The following is an 18,856-nucleotide window of genomic DNA, read 5'->3' on the forward strand; positions in this document are numbered from 1 at the left end:
GTTTGCGGTGTTGATTTAGTAGCTGGGCAGCGCTGCCACTAAATTGTGGATTAGGAAATGCTGTGAGATTATTTTAGTACTGTGTACCATCTGCATTGGTGTAAAATTGCATGTTTATGGAACCATAAATGGAAAAGAAGGTCATGAAAACAGAACTGTACGCAGAGTTCCTCTTTTAGATAAATAAGGTTAAATAAATAACCGCTCTGAATGGAGGATGTTTCTGAGGAAATCCGGTCGGTATGTTTTATATAATACATCATCAGTTTTTCCCAGAATTCCATTTCCTCCTTTCTGTTTCTCTTTTACATACAAACACATACTGTACACCCCACATTAAACTGTCCGTCAAAACGCTGGTACTATCAAACACATGGGATGTTAGGGTCACGTGACTTTTAGAGGAAAAGATTAAATTACCGTATCCATGACAGCAAGCCAATAGGACCAAGCAGATATCACGATCCAGAATGGCCACAAGAGGAATTATGTTTTAAAGGGGAAAATTAAAGAAGAGGTGTTAAGACTCAATGTCTGTTAAAGCAGTCATCTTAGAATTAATTAACATTCCAGGAAGCCTGCAGCAGGGGTCTAATTATTTGATTTACGTGTCTTAATTTAAGATAATATCTATTAATAATTATTAAAAGAAAACTGCAAGTGGACAGAGATTCAGCATATGGTTACGTAACTCAGATCCACCAGCTCACTCACATGCACAAGAATTGTGTTTTTTTATTTTTTTTATCTTCATCCTGGAGCAAAACTGTGGACCGCTTACAAACCCTGGAGCAAAAGTCCAGTGTTCCGGCTCAGTGGGTCGCCACGGTGATTTTTGCATCAGATGGTGCTGTTAATATTGTTAAAGAGGGACAATGGGCAGATGTAAAAATTAAAGCATCTTGTGTCATATTGTGAAATAGGTTGAGCAAGTGGTGTTTGTGAAGGCGCTGAAATACAGGTGGTGTAAAGAACACTTGTCAAGCATCACTATTACTATTGCTCATATTTCAGGGATAGAGATTTTAACAAACCCAGGATTGAAATTACTACTGGTGAAAGTGTTACCTTTTGATATCAGTAATTTGTTTTTTTACTAGTGGCAATGTTCATTTCAGATATCAGTAATGTGATTGTAGCTAGTAAAATAGCATTTTAAGTTATCTTCAATTACTATTCAATTTATTGATGTGAAATCCACTTCCAGATATGTTGAAATACATTTAAAGAGATTGAAATCCACTTCCAGATATGTTGAAATACATTTAAAGAGATTGAAATCCACTTCCAGATATGTTGAAATACATTTAAAGAGATTGAAATTCAATTGTTGAGATCAGCAATGGATATTTGTACTAATAATAATGGAATTATTGATTTAAATGATCATTTGTACTATTAAGAAGTGTATTGCTGATATGTGAAACTGGAATTTCAGCTTGTAAGAATTAATTTTAGATATCTGTAATTGTGTTTTGAGTAAGAGTGAATGACAAATCGCTGTGAAATTCTTCTAGTAAAAGGTCATTTACAGATGTGAAGAATTACGTTTTTTACTAGTTGAAATTCCATTTTTATATTTTATATTGACTTGTGCACATGTAATTACTGATATAAAAAATTCGAACTCCATTCCTGATATCAAGAATTAGCATTTTAACTAGTGAAAAAATTATTTTTGATATCAATAATTCATATACTGCACATGATTAAAAGTCACTTGGGCTTGCCATATAGCTACAGACATGAATAGTACCGTTGCGGCTCATAGAGGAGAGGTTTGCTATTACCTTTCAAAGCATTCAGACATCGTCTGGATGATTTTACAGGTGGAAAAAATCCCAAAAAGCACCAGAACACCTGTTTTTCTCCCTAAGTCCTCGTGGTGGCGTAGTGACCCGCCTCAGTCCGGGTGGCGGAGGACGAATCTCAGTTGCCTCCACGTCTGAGACCGTCAATCTGCGCATCTTATCACGTGGCTTGTTGAGCATGTTACCGCGGAGACATAGTGCGTGTGGAGGCTTCACGCTATTCATCCACGCACAACTCACCACGTGCCCCACCGAGAGCGAACCACATTATAGCAACCACGAGGAGGTTACCCCATGTGACTCTACCCTCTCTAGCAACCGGGCCAGTTTAGTTGCTTAGGAGACCTGGCTGGAGTCACTCAGCATGCCCTGGATTCGAACTCGTGAACTCCAGGGGTGGTAGTCATCGTCAATACTCGCTGAGCTAACCAGGCCCCACCAGAACACCTGTTTTGAATATTTAAGCAGTATGTAACAATAAGATCGGCATTGCCATGCGCACTGGATGCTTGAGCAGTTTGGCTAGCATTACTAGCAGGACGTTTTCACATACTGAATGCCCATTCTGCCTGAGAGATGAGCACTTTGAGATACAGATGGATTGTTTCACCTTTTACACACATTCCTTCTCTCTGTATCTCTCACAGTGTAATTTGCTCCATTATCAAATCCTTTAGTCAGAGAAAGTGAATTAGCTCTGCAAATTGAAATTTCAAATGACACACAAATGACAGAGAGAGAAAAGCTGAAACTGACAAAAATACATAACTAGTCATATCATACATTTGTTTTACGGAGTGACTGATAGCACCTGTCACACAGCACCACTATTTGCACTCCAGTAGTCTGGTGGAAACCCCACACATACATCTCGGAGATGTCTGTTTTAGATCTTTTTATCTGGAAAGCATCGCAATCTAATTAACATCTGCTAAACATCCAAAAAGATCAGATTTTCAAACATTCTAATCATAAACGTCTCAAAGACGTCTGCTGAATGTCTTATTGACATACGAGAGGAAATGTCTTATAGACGTATTGCAGATGAGCAAACAACCCCCCCCCCAAAAAAAAAACATCTTCCAGATGTAAACACACACATCAAATAGACGTCTGGGTGATGCACGTGTGCTATCACAGACAAAAATTTAAGACAAGCTGCGTGCCTAGTGTCGCTGCAGTGGGGTGGGGTGGGGTGATTTTTCCATGTAGACGACGGGGTTCGAATCCGCCTTTTGTCTCACTTTTTACTCACCTAATATTTCCTTTAATACCCCCCTTCTTTGACCTAATGACCCTATGACTGGCTTATTATCAGTGCTTTTTAAATGGGTAAAAGAGAAAGTATTTTATCTTATAAAATGTACACTTCACTTTCAAGGACATATTAGTTTACTCTTGTGCGATAAACAATTTGTTTTGTGTGTTGGGTCACCCCTTGATGTTACACTACGTGGAAGTCACACACCTGGGAGAAAGAGACATGTTCCCCTTCAAATGACTGTTGTGACACTGAGTCAGTGTTTAAGTTCAAAACCTCCTCGACTGCTGTCAGGTTTCCTCAACAGTAACATCTGTGCTCAGTTCTCATCTGCTGACCCCTCACGAGGAACTGCTGAGGAAACTGTCAGGTCGGGGGCCAGTGACAAACGCCTACATGAAACTGTAACATGTCACAATGCTTTAGTGTCTTTCGTTCACTGCTGGTTACCCACGATCCTCAGCAGGGTAAAGTTAGCAAGTATTATTTTCTAGCAAAAATTTTTTTTTATTATTTAGTGTACATTTATATCATTTTGCTATGCACTATGCTACTGCTACAAAATACGACTGCATGACAATAAAAATAACCCTTACAAAAAAATCTAAGCTTGAAGCAAATTTGCCGCTCGTTATTTTCACATGCAAATGAACATGTGATTTGCTTCAGATGTTTGCCAGAGGTTTGCAGCTCTTCACCGGTAGTGCTGAACTTCCGGCAAACCTTTGGCAACAATGGACAATTTGCCGTAAGTTTGCTGCAAAGCTAATTTGCATGTGAAAATGATCTGTGCCGAATTTGCGGCAAGTTTGCAGCAAATTTACAGTGAACTCTCAGTTATAGTTAGGGAACGCACTATGTTCTGACTGACTTGTGATGTCACAGCGACACATGTCAAAAATACTCTTGCGAGAGCTGCACTTTTTAGAGCCAGGTGGCGCATTTGCTTTCTCCCAGCTGCGCAAACTGCAAGCACGATGGGAAATGACTTCCCGACGATACAGCTTAAAGCTTATTGGCTTAAACAACCATGATGTTTTGTTTGCTTCTAAATGTATTTATTTTATAAATATACTAAAATCTGCGAGGAAGACTCGGGCAGCTGTTATGGCTCAATTAGACAGTTATAGGGGGCCCCCTTGTGGCTCGAGAGGGAAGGGAAAATCCTCCAAGTAGGATTTCGCTTAGAGCCCCCAAATGCTCAGAAATGGCCCCGCCTATCACTCTGACAGTACAACTACTGTTTGGGATATGTGATTGTTATCATATTTAAAAAATATCTAAAATATTTATATTTCTTTATTAAACACATTGGGTGACTTGTTCATCATATTAATTTTCATTTAAAAGCAACAGAATTTAAATTACATCCACTTTATCAGCAATAAAGCACATGAATGCGAATCCCGTGATATCTGCCTTTGATCTCATAGGTGGCTGATTCACTACGAGAAGTGAGAACTGTATCACGACAGCACGTATTTCTCTCCTCCCCTGACTGCAGCCGCCTACTCTCGTTTACTTTTAAGGCGAGGCGTTTGGCATCTCAAACGAGCCTATTTTATTGGTTTAAAATGAACACCTGCCAAATGCGGTTGATGGTTTTGCTGCTTTTATTTCAGGAACCAGATTTCATATTAGAAATCAAGTCGCGACCCAACACAGTAAAAAACCTAACCTGTATTTAACCCTGTAAAGCCTGACATATGAAAGAATTGTCAGAAAATTATACTTTTTTTTTTACATTAAACTGTTTTTAGTACCATTAGACAAATTATAAAAGGAAATCGTAAAAAAAAGAAAAAATAAATTTGTGCAACATATTTGATACATCAGGCTTTAAAGGTCATTATCTTCCGGAGGCCCAGCAATAATTTTTGTGTAGAACATTTGTTATTTAAGTTTTCTTAGCCCATAAATGCTACAGTGGTAAATATTGGGGTATTATCAGATGACTCACTGGGCTTTTCAGAGATACCAAATGTTTGAGAGTTTGGCCATGACAACTTCCTCTCCTTGGTCTATAAAAATGTATTGAAATCTATCACAGATCAATTCAGCACATCAAATACAATATGAATAAAATATTCCTTTTTCAATAAATATGTATTTTATGTACCAAACACTATATTGACATTTAAAAAAGGGAAATTGTCAAACGTTTGCTGCATATATTGAAATACACAGAAATATTAGTTCACATTAAAAATATCTTATAAAAAGTATATTTCAGAATTTTCAAAGCTCTGTTTTTTTCCGCGGTGGGTATGAATGTAATGTAATGGTGATTGAGAGATATGTCTCAAAGCCTGTTGTATTATATTTGATACATGGACTTCAACAGGCTTTTTCAATAAAATAATATACAAAATTTTAACCAAGCACAAGTTGCTTATATTCAGCAAATACTCATTTTAAAATATCAGTAACAATATAATCATTACTGTCACTTTTACTTTACTAAAATAAGCTGGCATTTATCCCAACATAAGAGTCCCTTTTTGCACAAGTTTGCCGCCATTTCAATATGAAACCACTTTTTTTCACAAATAACCACTAGATGGTGCCATAAACATGTGAATCTTACATACCATAGGTCGTTTGGCTCATCAGCTTGAACAGAGTGAAACAGGAGCTGTCAAACTTTGTGTATCATATTTGATACACACTGCGTTATAAAGGGATAGTTCACACAATAATTCTCTCATCATTTACTTACCCTCATGCCATCCATAAACAGATCCATATTTAAGTAATTTTTCACTATAAATCTCCACTTTTACTTTAACATTCTTCTTTTGTTTTTTTGGCGGTTCGCATTCTTCGTGCATATCGCCACCTACTGGGCAGGGAGGAGAATTTATAGTAAAAAAAATTTATATTTTTGCTTCTGAAGATATGGATTAATCCACTGGAGTCTTATGGATTACTTTTATGCTGCTTTTATGTGCTTTTTGGAGCTTCAGAGTTCTGACCACCATTCCCTTTCATTGTATGGACCTACAGAGCTGAAATATTCTTCAAAAAAATAAAGACTTTAAAGACCTTTCTAACCAAATGTGTCATAACAGTTCATGAAAACAATTAAATATATCTAAGATGAACATGCAGCATGGTAGTACCATGGTATTATTTAAAGTACATGTAGATACAGTTAAAGTCAGATGTTTACATACACTTAGGTTGAAACTATAGTTTAGGCAAGTCGTTTAGGACATCTACTTTGTGCATGACATGAGTAATTTTTCCAACAATTGTTTACAGACAGATTGTTTTTACTTTAAATTGACTATATCACAATTCCAGTGGGTCAGTAGTTCACATACACTAAGTTAACTGTGCCTTTAAGCTGCTTGGAATGTTCCAGAAAATGATGTCAAGCCTTTAGACAATTAGCCATTTAGCTTCTGATAGGAGGTGTACTGAATTGGAGGTGTACTCGTGGATGTATTTTAAGGCCTACCTTCAAACTCAGTGCCTCTTTGCTTGACATCATGGGAAAATCAGAAGAAATCAGCTAAGACCTCAGAAAAAAAAATGTGGACCTCCACAAGTCTGGTTCTTCCTTGGGAGCAATTTCCAAACACCTGAAGGTACCACATTCATCTGTGCAAACAATAGTACGCAAGTATAAACACCATGGGACCATGCAGCCATCATACCGATCAGGAAGAAGACACATTCTGTCTCCTTGAGATGAACATAGTTTGGTGCGAAAAGTGCAAATCAATCCCAGAACAACAGCAAAGGAGCTTGTGAAGATGCTGGAGGAAACAGGTAGACAAGTATCTATATCCACAGTAAAACGAGTCCTATATCGGTATAACCTGAAAGGCTGCTCAGCAAGGAAGAAGCCACTGCTCCAAAACCGCCATAAAAAAGCCAGACTACAGTTTGCAAGTGCACATGGGGACAAAGATCTTACTTTTTGGAGAAATGTCCTCTGGTCTGATGAACCAAATATTGAACTGTTTGGCCATAATGACCATCGTTGTTTGGAGAAAAAAGGGTGAGGCTTGCAAGCCTAAGAACACCATCGCAACCGTGAAGCATGGGGGAGGCAGCATCATGTTGTGGGGATGCTTTGCTGCAGGAGGGACTGGTGCACTTCACAAAATAGATGGCATCATGAGGAAGGAAAATTATGTGGCTATATTGAAGCAACATCTCAAGACATCAGCCAGGAAGTTAAAGCTCTGTAGCAAATGGGTCTTCCAAATGGACAATGACCCCAAGCATACCTCCAAAGTTGTGGCAAAAATGGCTTAAGGACAAAAAAGTCAAGGTATTGGAGTGGCCATCACAAAGCCCTGACCTCAATCCGATAGAAAATTTGTGGGCAGAATTGAAAAAGCATGTGTGAGCAAGGAGGCCTACAAACCTGACTCAGTTACACCAGTTCTGTCTGGAGGAATGGGCCAAAATTCCAGCAACTTATTGTGAGAAGCTTGTGGAAGGCTGCCCAAAACGTTTGACCCAAGTTAAACAATTTAAAGGCAATGCTACCAACTACTAACAAAGTGCATGTAAACTTCTGACCCACTGGGAATGTGATGAAAGAAAGAAAAGCTGAAATAATTCACTCTCTCTACTATTATTCTGACATTTCACATTCTTAAAATAAAGTAGTGATCCTAACTGACCTAAGACAGGGAATTTTTTTTCTACGATTAAATGTCAGGAATTGTGAAAAACTGAGTTTAAATGTATTTGGCTAAGATGTATATTTAAATAGTTACGTTTTGATTAGTTTGCCCAACACTTAATTCTACGGTGTGCTGTATCAATCACACCCTATGTGAAGTTGGGGAAAGGATAAAAAATAAAGGCTATAAGTGCCAGTTGTGCCACAGTGTCTATACTTTTCAGGGAAAGTAGCCAACAAATTGCTTGCTTACAGTTGTCTCTGAATATTAAGCTGGGAAAGAAGAAAATATTTTACTTTTGACAAAAATTACACTCATCAGCAATATGCTGTAATTCCACTCCGAACATATCTAGAATTATTATCAGGATCCTTAATGCAGTGAGCTGTGAGCTTAAACTATACTGCCAGTAAATGATTAAGAGTCAATCAGAGGATCTAATAGATGTGTGTGTGTGTAACACTAATGCAGTTGAGCTCAAATCATCATCTTGTGCCTCTGATAAGGCTTAGAATCTACCTTAGAGCCAAAGAGGAAACACACACACATATAAAGGCAATTTTTATTGCTCGTAGGTTGCTCTTTCATAGCGCTGGAGACTGATAGACTGGAGAAAATTTCCAGTTACAAATTGTTTTCGTATCAACTTTATCTCAGATGTTTTGCTTACAACTCCTTTGGAGCAATAAAAATAGATGTGAATGGGAAAGTTCTTGGTCTTTGGGTGAATTTGATGAGTAATTTTTCTGTTCAAACAGTATATTGAAATCTCTTTTGGTTGCACAGTTTGAGATTTTGATTTGATGGTTATTTAGGGAGTTCATAGGGTGTAAATTGTATTATTGTTTTAAATGGTGACCTCAAAAGCAGCCCTGTCTCTGATTGGTGCAAATCTGCTGGCTAGAGAGACTCGAGATTTCTTAATGTTTCACAGATATGAATCACATAAAGCAGCCAAATGTACACACAGCGGGCCTTTGAGAGCAGCGTTATCTTCAGACAGAAAACAATAACCAAACTCCTCCTTATCTGTCTGTCTCTGTCTCTCTCTGTGTCTCGCTCCGCTAACTGCCCACTATTTAGGTGAACAAATATGGGGCTTTAGTTGTGTGTGTGTGTGTGTGTGTGTGTCCTTCACCAGGGACGATTTCTTTCGTTTAGGTTTCATCACCAGTACTTTTCTCCTGGCCAGAGGCACAGACGTACCTCCATCCCGCCTCTCCTCTCCTCCGGTCCCCATGGTCAGCAGCAATTACACTGACACACACTCTGATAAAAGACTGATAATACTGTTTGTGTGTGTGTGTGTGACATAATCCAGAACTCTGTGTCTCTCTCTGATGAAGGTAAAGTTTATTTTTTATTTTTATGATGACCAAGGTCACAGCCTGACATTGGTCTTAGCTGGTCTTCCAGTCTGGTCAGAATAGTTCATTTGCTTGTTTAAGAAAGGTTTTGGGCACTTGTCAGCTGGTCTGGACTGCTGGTTTTAGATGATTTTGGGCACTTGTCAACTGCTCAGGCCTGTCTGGTTTGCTGGTTTTAGAAGGTTTTTGGATACTTGTCAGTTGGTCAAGCCTGTCTAGTTTGCTGAATTTAGAAGGGTTTTGGACACTTGTCAGCTGGTCTGGCTTACTGGTTTTAGATTGTTTTTTGACACTTTTCAACTGGTCAGTCCTGTCTGGTTTGCTGGTTTTAGAAAAGTTTTGGATACTTGTCAGTTGGTCAGGCCTGTCTAGTTTGCTGAATTTAGAAGGGTTTTAGACACTTGTCAGCTGGTCTGGCTTGCTGGATTTAGATGGTTTTTGGACACTTTTCAACTGGTCAGGCCTGTCTGGTTTGCTGGTTTTAGAAGGGTTTTGGATACTTGTCAGTTGGTCAGGCCTGTCTAGTTTGCTGATTTTAGAAGGGTTTTGGACACTTGTCAGTTGGTCTGGCTTGCTGGATTTAGATGGGTTTTGGACACTTTTCAACTGGTCAGGCCTGTCTGGTTTGCTGGTTTTAGAAGGGTTTTGGATACTTGTCAGTTGGTCAGGCCTGTCTAGTTTGCTGATTTTAGAAGGGTTTTGGACACTTGTCAGTTGGTCTGGCTTGCTGGATTTAGATGGGTTTTGGACACTTTTCAACTGGTCAGGCCTGTCTGGTTTGCTGGTTTTAGGCACTTGTCAGCTGCTCAGGCCTGTCTGGTTTGCTGGTTTTAGGCACTTGTCAGCTGGTCAGGCCTGTCTGGTTGGCTGATTTTAGAGGGTTTGGGGCACTTTTCAGGTGGTCAGACCCCTCTAGTTTGCTGGTTTTAGATGGGTTTTGGACCCTTGTCAGATGGTCAGACTAGGAGACCTGCCCACAAGCCAGCTTAGGATCGTTTAAGGGTCAATGATGTGATACTCGTTTTATTTTTGTCCAGATCTATTAAATTATTTCAAACTACATTACAAATACTATTCACACAAAACAATTACTTGAATACACAACATGTTTTCTATTTCAAAGTAATTATTTTTTTTCTCCCAATATGGAATGCCCAGTTCCCAATGTGCTTTTTAAGTCCTTGTGGTCACGTAGTGACTCGCCTCAGTCCAGGTGGTGGAGGACAAATCCCAGTTGCCTCCACGTCTGAGACTGTCAACCCGTGCATCTTATCACGTGGCTTATTGAGCACGTTGCCACGGAGACATAGCGCGTGTGGAGGCTTCACGCCATCCACCGCGGCAACCACGCTCAACTCAGTTCTCCACCGAGAACGAACCAAGAGTGAGAACTACATTATAGCGACCACGAGGAGGTTACCCTATGTGACTCTACCCTCCCTAGCAACCGGGCCAATTTGGTTGCTTAGGAGACCTGGCTGGAGTCACTCAGCATGCCCTGGGATTCGAACTAGCGAACTCCAGGGGTGGTAGCCAGCGTCTTTACCACTGAGCTACCCAGGCCCCAACCAATGTCATTTTTATATTTTTTAGGGGCTTAAAACAAAAATCAGTCTCATTAATATGTTGATCTAAGAAGTCCAAATTAATCTTTTATTATTATTTATTTAAAATGTGCAGTAAAACAATTTTTAAATATGATTAATATTTAAAAAAACTTTTGTCCACCAAATGAAAGTCATCAGGTGTAAACAACATATACAGTAGGTAGCCATTTAAACAGAGAAGACCCATTTAGATCATAAAATAATAAATTAATCATTATTTTGTCAAATTATTAAAAATCAATATTTTGAATTATTTATGAACAGGCACATTTTGTTCTGGTCAAATGGTGTAACCCTGAGAAAACTTGATATTCTTTTTTTTTTTTTTTTTTTTTTGTGATATTTTACAAACTTGATATTTTTTCCCATTTTCTCCCCAATCTGGAATGCCCAATTCCCAATGCGCTCTAAGTCCTCGTGGTGGCGTAGTGACTCTCAGTTGCCTCCGCGTCTGAGACCGTCAACACGCACAACACACCACACGCCCCATTGAGAGCGAGAACCACTAATCGTGACCACGAGAAGGTTACCCCACGTGACTCTAACCTCCCTAGCAACCGGGCCAATTTTGGTTGCTTAGGAGACCTGGCTGCAGTCAGAAAACTTGATATCCTTGACTCAAATGTATAATATTTGTAAAAAATATTTTCAATTTTGATTTTTTAAAAAATGATTATTAATGATTAGCCTAAGTTGCGTACCCTCTCATGTATTCAAGGAAAGTATTTTAATACCTTTTACTTTTTCTACAATTCTACAAAAATTCTCATTATGTTCATTTCTGACACATAATTTAAAACTAGCAAAAGATTTCTTTTTTTTTAAAAAACATACACCAATCCATTTTCTTTTGAGAACTCTACGTCTATGCTTTCGGTGGAGGAACAAACTATTTTGTCAATGACCCTTAAACTGTTTTGTTGTGGGACAGAGCATTGCAAAAAAAAAATAATAAAAAATAAAATATATATACATATATATGCAGTTGTGCTCAAAAGTTTGCATACCTTGGCAGAAATTGTGAAATTTTGGCATTGATTTTGAAAATATGACTGACATTGCGTCGTCATGGAAACGTTGTTGTAATATTAGATTTAACTTAACATGAATAAGCTTAGTTAGGGATTTTATCACACTAATTTCATGTTAACATGTATATTGTTCATGTCTTGTGGCTATACTTTTGAAACGATGAGTATTTTTGAGTTCATGGACTGGCCCCCATACACTTCCATTGTAAGTGCCTCACTGGAACCACAACTTTCAATGAGTACCTGCTTTTTTTTTTAAACAAGTAAACAAGGGACGAGTTAAAAATATTGATCTTAACTTGTACAGTATTGAACCTGGAATATTACTTTGAATTGTCAGTGTGAATATACATTAACACGAAAGAGATGTGGCTCATCGTCTGACATTTTGTTGCATCACGCCTGGTTAGGACACGTTGTGAGCATTCTGACCTCAATTCTGCTCTTATGATGAACGCTCACTCATTTTGTGCTATTGCTAACAGAAGGAGCCTGACCTCAGAGCAGGACTTGTATTGTGTGAATGCAGGTTGTTGTCTTGAGTGTTTGTTTATCTGCCGGACGACTGCTGTGGTCATAATCAGCTGTTTCAGCAGAGAGACAGGCAGTCATACCGCAGACAGCAGGGATCTGTCTCTCCTCTGCACCCAGCTGTGCTCCTATCTGTTGAGTTTACACATTAAACACCAGGAAGTCATTCCAGTCGACAGTCTAGTGTGTGTAGGTTCAAGAGTGTGTGCCTTTTATATGTGTGGATTTGTTTATTTGTAACTCTGTGTGTGTTTGAAGTCAAAGAAAGGTTAATGTGTCTTCACAGTGAAAGGGATAGTTCACCCAAAAATGAAAATAGTCATCAATTCTGCTGTTATTTTACAAAGTTGTGCTGAAATAGAGCCAGTGTTCTGCATGGACAATGTCTATACACACACCTCAGGTACACACAGAACACAGGTGTCTCGAGATGCATTTAAGAGTTCTTTTTAACTTGACACGGTGTCAAAGTGGCGATCCTGTTCGGGACGAGTTGTGGCACAATGGTCAAAGACGTCCATCTAGTACGTTTACACATTTAAAAAAACAATTAAAAAACAGGGCAGACTGACACAAAAACACATTTGGTGTGAACGGCCCCTTAGGCTGAAACATAGACCAAGTCCGTTTTAGTTTGAAAAGACATTAATTTTGCTACGTTTAGGCCTCTCATACGCACTACAACAGCATTTTCCTTCACCAATAATTGAGAATTTAGAAAACGCTCTCCTAAAACGTGTTCAGTGTGAACGGGCCCTTAGACTGAAACACAGGCCTAAACAACACTGATCTGCTTTTGTTTTTAAAATGCATTAATTTTGCTATGTTTAAGCCTCTCATCCACACTAGAACGGCGTTTTCGTCCACCGTCAGGGGAGACTTTCGAAAACGCTCTCCATTACCACATACCTTGGAAAACGACTACATTAGGAAAGTGGAAACAGAGTTTTTTTTTATTTTTATTTTATCCCCTTTTCTCCCAATTTGGAATGCTTATTTCCCACTACTTAGTAGGTCCTCGTGGTGGCGCGGTTACTCACCTCAATCCGGGTGGCGGAGGACAAGTCTCAGTTGCCTCCGCTTCTGAGACGTCAATCCGCGCATCTTATCACGTGACTCGTTGTGCATGACACCGCAGAGACTCACAGCATGTGGAGGCTCATGCTACTCTCCATGATCCACGCACAACTTACCACGCACCCCATTGAGAGCGAGAACCACTAATCGCGACCACGAGGAGGTTACCCCATGTGACTCTACCCTCCCTAGCAACCGGGCTAATTTGGATGCTTAGGAGACCTGGCTGGAGTCACTCAGCATGCCCTGGATTTGAACTTGCGACTCCAGGGGTGGTAGTCAGCGTCAATACTCTCTGAGCTACCCAGGCCTGCGGAAACAGAGTTTTTAAACGAAAATGGATTAGTGGATGTTTTAATTTGAAAATGTATTAATTTTGCAACATTTACGCCTCTCATACACACTAGACTGGCGTTTTCCTCCACCGAAAGTGTAGACTTGCAAAAACACTCTCCATTGCTTCATACTTTGGAAAACTACGACATTAGGAAACTGAAAAGGGAGTTTTCAAATTTAAACAGATTAGTGTTGACAGACGTACAGTACTCTGTTGTTCTGACAGTTATGTTATCTACTTTTTTATTTCATGTTTATCACTAGAAAATAATAAAATTACACATAGCTGGCATTAGTGTAAAATGTTTTCCTCTATGGTCAGTTTTCTCTTTCATGTCAATTTGAAGAGAATCTTATTGAGCAAGATAGACAGTAAGTTTGTTAGTTAAACTGTCGACATGTTTATACAGCTAGCTACCTGTATAACAACAGATCATATTTAATGCCACAGACATCGCCCCCTTGAGTCCTGAAAATTGTTACCGCAATGGGATTGCATGCTTGCAATACATTGGCCAGACATTTGCATCTGTGTTTGCGTAGAGTATGTTTCTAGCCTTAAGGCTTGTGTATACTTCATTTTTCTGCATGCTCTTCTGTCTAGTGCATGGGCGAGCACTCAGGCGTTCAAAGTGCTCTTTTGATTGCGAGCCCAAACAGTCCCGTTGGACGCACACATGCACACTAGCAGCGCATGCACCGCTGGTGCGCATAGTTGTGGACCGTGTGTGTGTGTTGAAAAAACTTGGCTACATGCGGACAGTCCGTGCGTACTGTGCCGACTGCAATTTGCATCACATGCGCTGTGTGCGAGACATACTGGCACGTGGAAAACCGAAGTATACTTTGGCTTTCAACCTATACTTTAAAGCAGCACTTGATGTCTAAAGCATTTTTCTAAGGCATCTGTCTTTCTCTCTATAAATGTATTTTTCTGCTCGGTTCACCCATTTATACAGCTTTTTCTCATTTTGTTCTTCAGTCACATCTATTCCCTGATCGGGAAAGGTATTGATCCATTTTTAGGACTTCAGAGACTTCATAAACTCTTAGCGCTCTCTTCAGATTAAATGTCAGACTGTTCCCCCTTCATTTGGAAAATAAAACTGTGTGTGTGTATGTGTGTTTCCCAGGCTCCATTTCTTTGAGTGTGCTGCTGGTGTCATTGGCGGTAACCGTGTGTGGCGTTTGGCTGGTGGCTCTGTGCGGCGTTTGTGGATGGTGTCAACGCAAGCTGGTGAGTTACACACACAAACCAACAAAGACAGCCAAGTAAATGGATTACACACCAAGAGACAAATACACTGTATGGCCAGATGTTTTTGGACACATGAACACCACAGCCATATGAGCTCGCATAATTAATCTTAAAACGTTGAAAATCAAAGAACCCTCAAACCCTTAAAATGCAGACTTGTAACAAAGTTGTTTTCATGTCGATTAATCAGTGTAAAACCTGATTGATTAGGACGATCGTACTGCTTATTTGACAGTAGTAGAACCCCGCTGCAGGGCTCCTCCGACTTGTTTGTTTGACTCGCATGTGTGAATCAAAGCGCTGATTCCCAATACATCTCATGCATGTACAACGGAGCGGGAACCCTGTGGGTGGTTATATTTAATGTGTGTGAGTGCATGTGTTGCATCTACTGTTTTGCTTTTTAGTTATGTTAATTAGCAGTGTTTGCTAAGGCAAGCATCACTATTAATATTGCTCACACTTATGGTTACGGATTTTATAAAACCCCTAACCTTAAGTATTAAAATACGGCCATCAACTTTTCCCGTGCCATATGTGCAACAAATCTGATTTGCTTATTTTGTTGGTCTTGCATTTGTATATTGTATATTTAATATCACGGGTTCAGTGCGTTTTCCCATTGACATCACAGATGCATAGCCAAAAGTTTTTCGGTCCAGCTGAATGACCTGTAATTTCAGCCTCAAGACCTCATGATCAGACTTTTAAATGACAGCGCTGATTGGAACAAACTTTTTTCTTTTTTGATTTTTCCCCTTTTTCTCCCAATTTGGAATGCCCAATTTCCAATGTGCTATTTAAGTCCTCGTGGTCGCGTAGTGATTCGCCTTAGTCCAGGTGGCGGAGGATGAATCTCAGTTGCCTCTGCATATCACATGGCTTGTTGAGCGCGTTGCCATGGAGACATAGCGCGTGTGGAGGCTTCACGGCATCCACTGCGGCAACCATGCTCAACTCACCACGCGCCCCATTGAGAACGAACCACATTATAGTGACCACAAGGAGTTTACCCCATGTGACTCTACCCTCCCTAGCAACCGGGCCAATTTGGTTGCTTAGGAGACCTGGCTGGAGTCACTCAGCACACCCTGGGATTCGAACTAGCGAGCTAGCGAACTCCAGGGGTGGTAGCCTGCGTATTTTACCACTGAGCTACCCAGGCCCCTAAACTTGTGTGACCTTGAAAGGTTTTTAAAAAGTAAAAGAGCCTGTTTCCAATTATACCATCAGGAGCAAGATAGTTAACTGAACATTTTGTCCCAGTGAAATGCATTGACCCTGAATTCAATTGGAAATTCTCAGCCAGAGAAATTGTAGGTGACCTCTGACCTTTTCCTGCCGGAAGAGTGGCATCAAGAAATTCTAAGCTGGTGTCATGAGGTTATATAGCTTATACAGTATATGCCCTCTGAACCTGTGTGTGTGTGTGTGTGTGTGTGTGTGTGTGTGTGTGTGTTTTGGCTGGTGAGGATGTGTACATGCTTACAAGTAAAAAGTGTGTGTGTAATGTGTGCGAGGAAGTCTGTGGATTTTTAATGAGTGTGTTTATGGTAGAGATTGTGTGTTTGTGCTTGAGTGGGAGAGAATGAGTGTGAATGGAAGGTAGAATGTGTTAACTTGGCTATAAATTGGGTACAAAATGGTCACCAATAGTTAGCTAAATCTGACAAAACAATGTCCTCAAAGTAATTATTATTATTTTTTTATTTTTTTCAGAAATAGATTTAAGATGGGTCTTTAGGAAAGCTTTAACGTTTTATGCCAGAAGTGTTTTGGATCTTTTTATATACAATATATATTTATATATAAATACCCCAATTGGGTATATATATATATATATAGTATATACAACCCCAATTCCGAAAAGTTGGGACAGTATGAAAAATGCTAATAAAAACAAAAAGGAGTGATTTGTAAATTATATTCACCCTTTGCTATATTGAAAGCACTGCAACTATACATTGTCCCATATGATGTTTTTCCTTGTGAATTTTATAGCTTTTTTTAATGTACAGTCATTTCAAATCAGATGATTGCAACATGCTCCAAAGAAGTTGAGACAGGGTCAATTTAAGACTAATAACAATTTGACAAGTTAATAAATAATATATATATATATATATATATATATATAAAATAGATGTCTATGGTGTATTTAGATCACTATGGCTAGGTATCAGTACAGCTTTCCATAATAGCTTTTGATTTGATTCCAATTTCGATTTGATTTGATTCAGATTAATTTGCGTATTTTTAATTTATAATGTACATTTTGCTTCTGTGTGAATTAAGTTATCTCTTAGCTAATGCTGTAAATTAAGCAGGAAACCTTTTAACTTGGTGCATTACATGGCTGTGTCTGGTGGGGGGGATTGCCCCCGAGGGTTAAATTGGGATTTCGTAGGTGGGGGAACCCTAAAATCAGGTGATGTCGCCTGAAGAATAAAGTTTAAATAAGATGCAAGGGTGTCTAAATATAGATTTATTAATAGGCCTGTATGGTATTTAATTCATAGAAGAAAATTCTTCTTTCAGATGAATACATTTTACTGGGATTCTGTTTTACTGGGATAATGATTTGTCTGTCATTATTTATGTATGTCATTATTCAGCTTACAGTAATTGTGGAAATACATGAATATGAGAATTGTATATTTGGTTTAGTGTTTTATGTTAGATGACAAAAAACTTGACCAAGAATGACATCAAATGTATTATAATTATTTGATAAATATCAGATGACAACTGTGGCAAGTTACCTTCTTGCTCTAGGAAGGGGTCATATAATAGAACATGTTAAATGTATTTCTAATTATGTTACAATTTAAAAGTAAATGCACATTGTTCTTAATGGGGGAAACAAACAGCTTCTACACAACTTCCTTTTACTCGATTTGTTATTCTGATAATATAATTTATAATGAAAACGTGCTAAAAATTATAAAAGAGTTTAAAATTCTTCACTGTGGCGTGAGAAGCATTTTCACTACTGAGTCCCACTGTATATTTGCTAGAAAAAAAATTTTTTTTTCAAAGGAAAAAACAAACAAAATTAAAATAAATGCAGAATCAACAGAAATGGAGTATACACATAAATATACAAATAACAGTGAAATCTTTTAATCGCTAATGCATATCAGTGGATCTAAGAAAAGGATGAGCAGCTGATTCCATATTACATGATTTCTATGAAACAGAGCATGTCTATGAAAGGCGTGTCTATATGCGGGGGTACGCAATCTCGTGCTGCTCTCGAATATGCTGCCTCTACCAGTGTCCGCAAATGACTAGAGCGAAGCATAATGAACATCGCTAAATAGAGATGCAATGTGTCCAATGGATCCAACAAAAACTGCATCGGAGAACAATAAATGGAATGGATTGACAAACAAGTATTTTTTTTTTTTCCGGAATCGAAGGTGCCGGAACACCGTTCCGAAACTTACCGGCCCAATTTAACCCCCTACATTTGTCTCGAGCCACCCCCCAGAAACATCTGATGTTACAATAAGAACAAAGAAACTAATTACAAGCAATAGAACAAATAAAAACTGTAGAACAAAAATACAAATGAAGAAGACAGTGCTTGAAGTTTTAATCAGCAGTAGTATTCAAGAAAAATAAAAGTAACATAAAGCTACTTTAAAAAACAGGTCTTCACTGTATGACCATAATACATTATTACATTTTAAAGCTACTAAAGTTATCCAAAAGTGGTTTTCTCATTTTATTATTGTTGTTTAATTAACATTAACACATACTAGACAGCAGCTGGTCTATTAAATGCATTCACACTTCAAGTCTGATATTTTGACAAATCTTTTTCCTGTGTAGTTTCCCTCTTTACTCTCTTTTCCTTTTGACTTGTTAGCGAGATCAAAGTAATGAGCACTCCTGGCATAGAATAAAAAAGTTGATCATGTGATTT

General features: G+C 38.8%; 1 protein-coding gene across 2 annotated transcripts in view; it reads left to right on the plus strand.

The window, feature by feature from the left end:
- LOC127437193 (synaptotagmin-7-like) overlaps window positions 1-18,856 on the plus strand; it is a 147,524-nt gene that overhangs the window by 50,897 nt on the left and 77,771 nt on the right. For both annotated transcript variants that reach the window (XM_051691966.1, XM_051691964.1), the window contains exon 2: window positions 14,801-14,904. In XM_051691966.1, coding sequence (XP_051547926.1) covers window positions 14,801-14,904 — 104 coding nt within the window. The remainder of the gene's footprint in view (window positions 1-14,800; window positions 14,905-18,856) is intronic.

This window comes from Myxocyprinus asiaticus, chromosome 48 (assembly GCF_019703515.2).
Source record: "Myxocyprinus asiaticus isolate MX2 ecotype Aquarium Trade chromosome 48, UBuf_Myxa_2, whole genome shotgun sequence".
NCBI lineage: Eukaryota > Metazoa > Chordata > Actinopteri > Cypriniformes > Catostomidae > Myxocyprinus > Myxocyprinus asiaticus.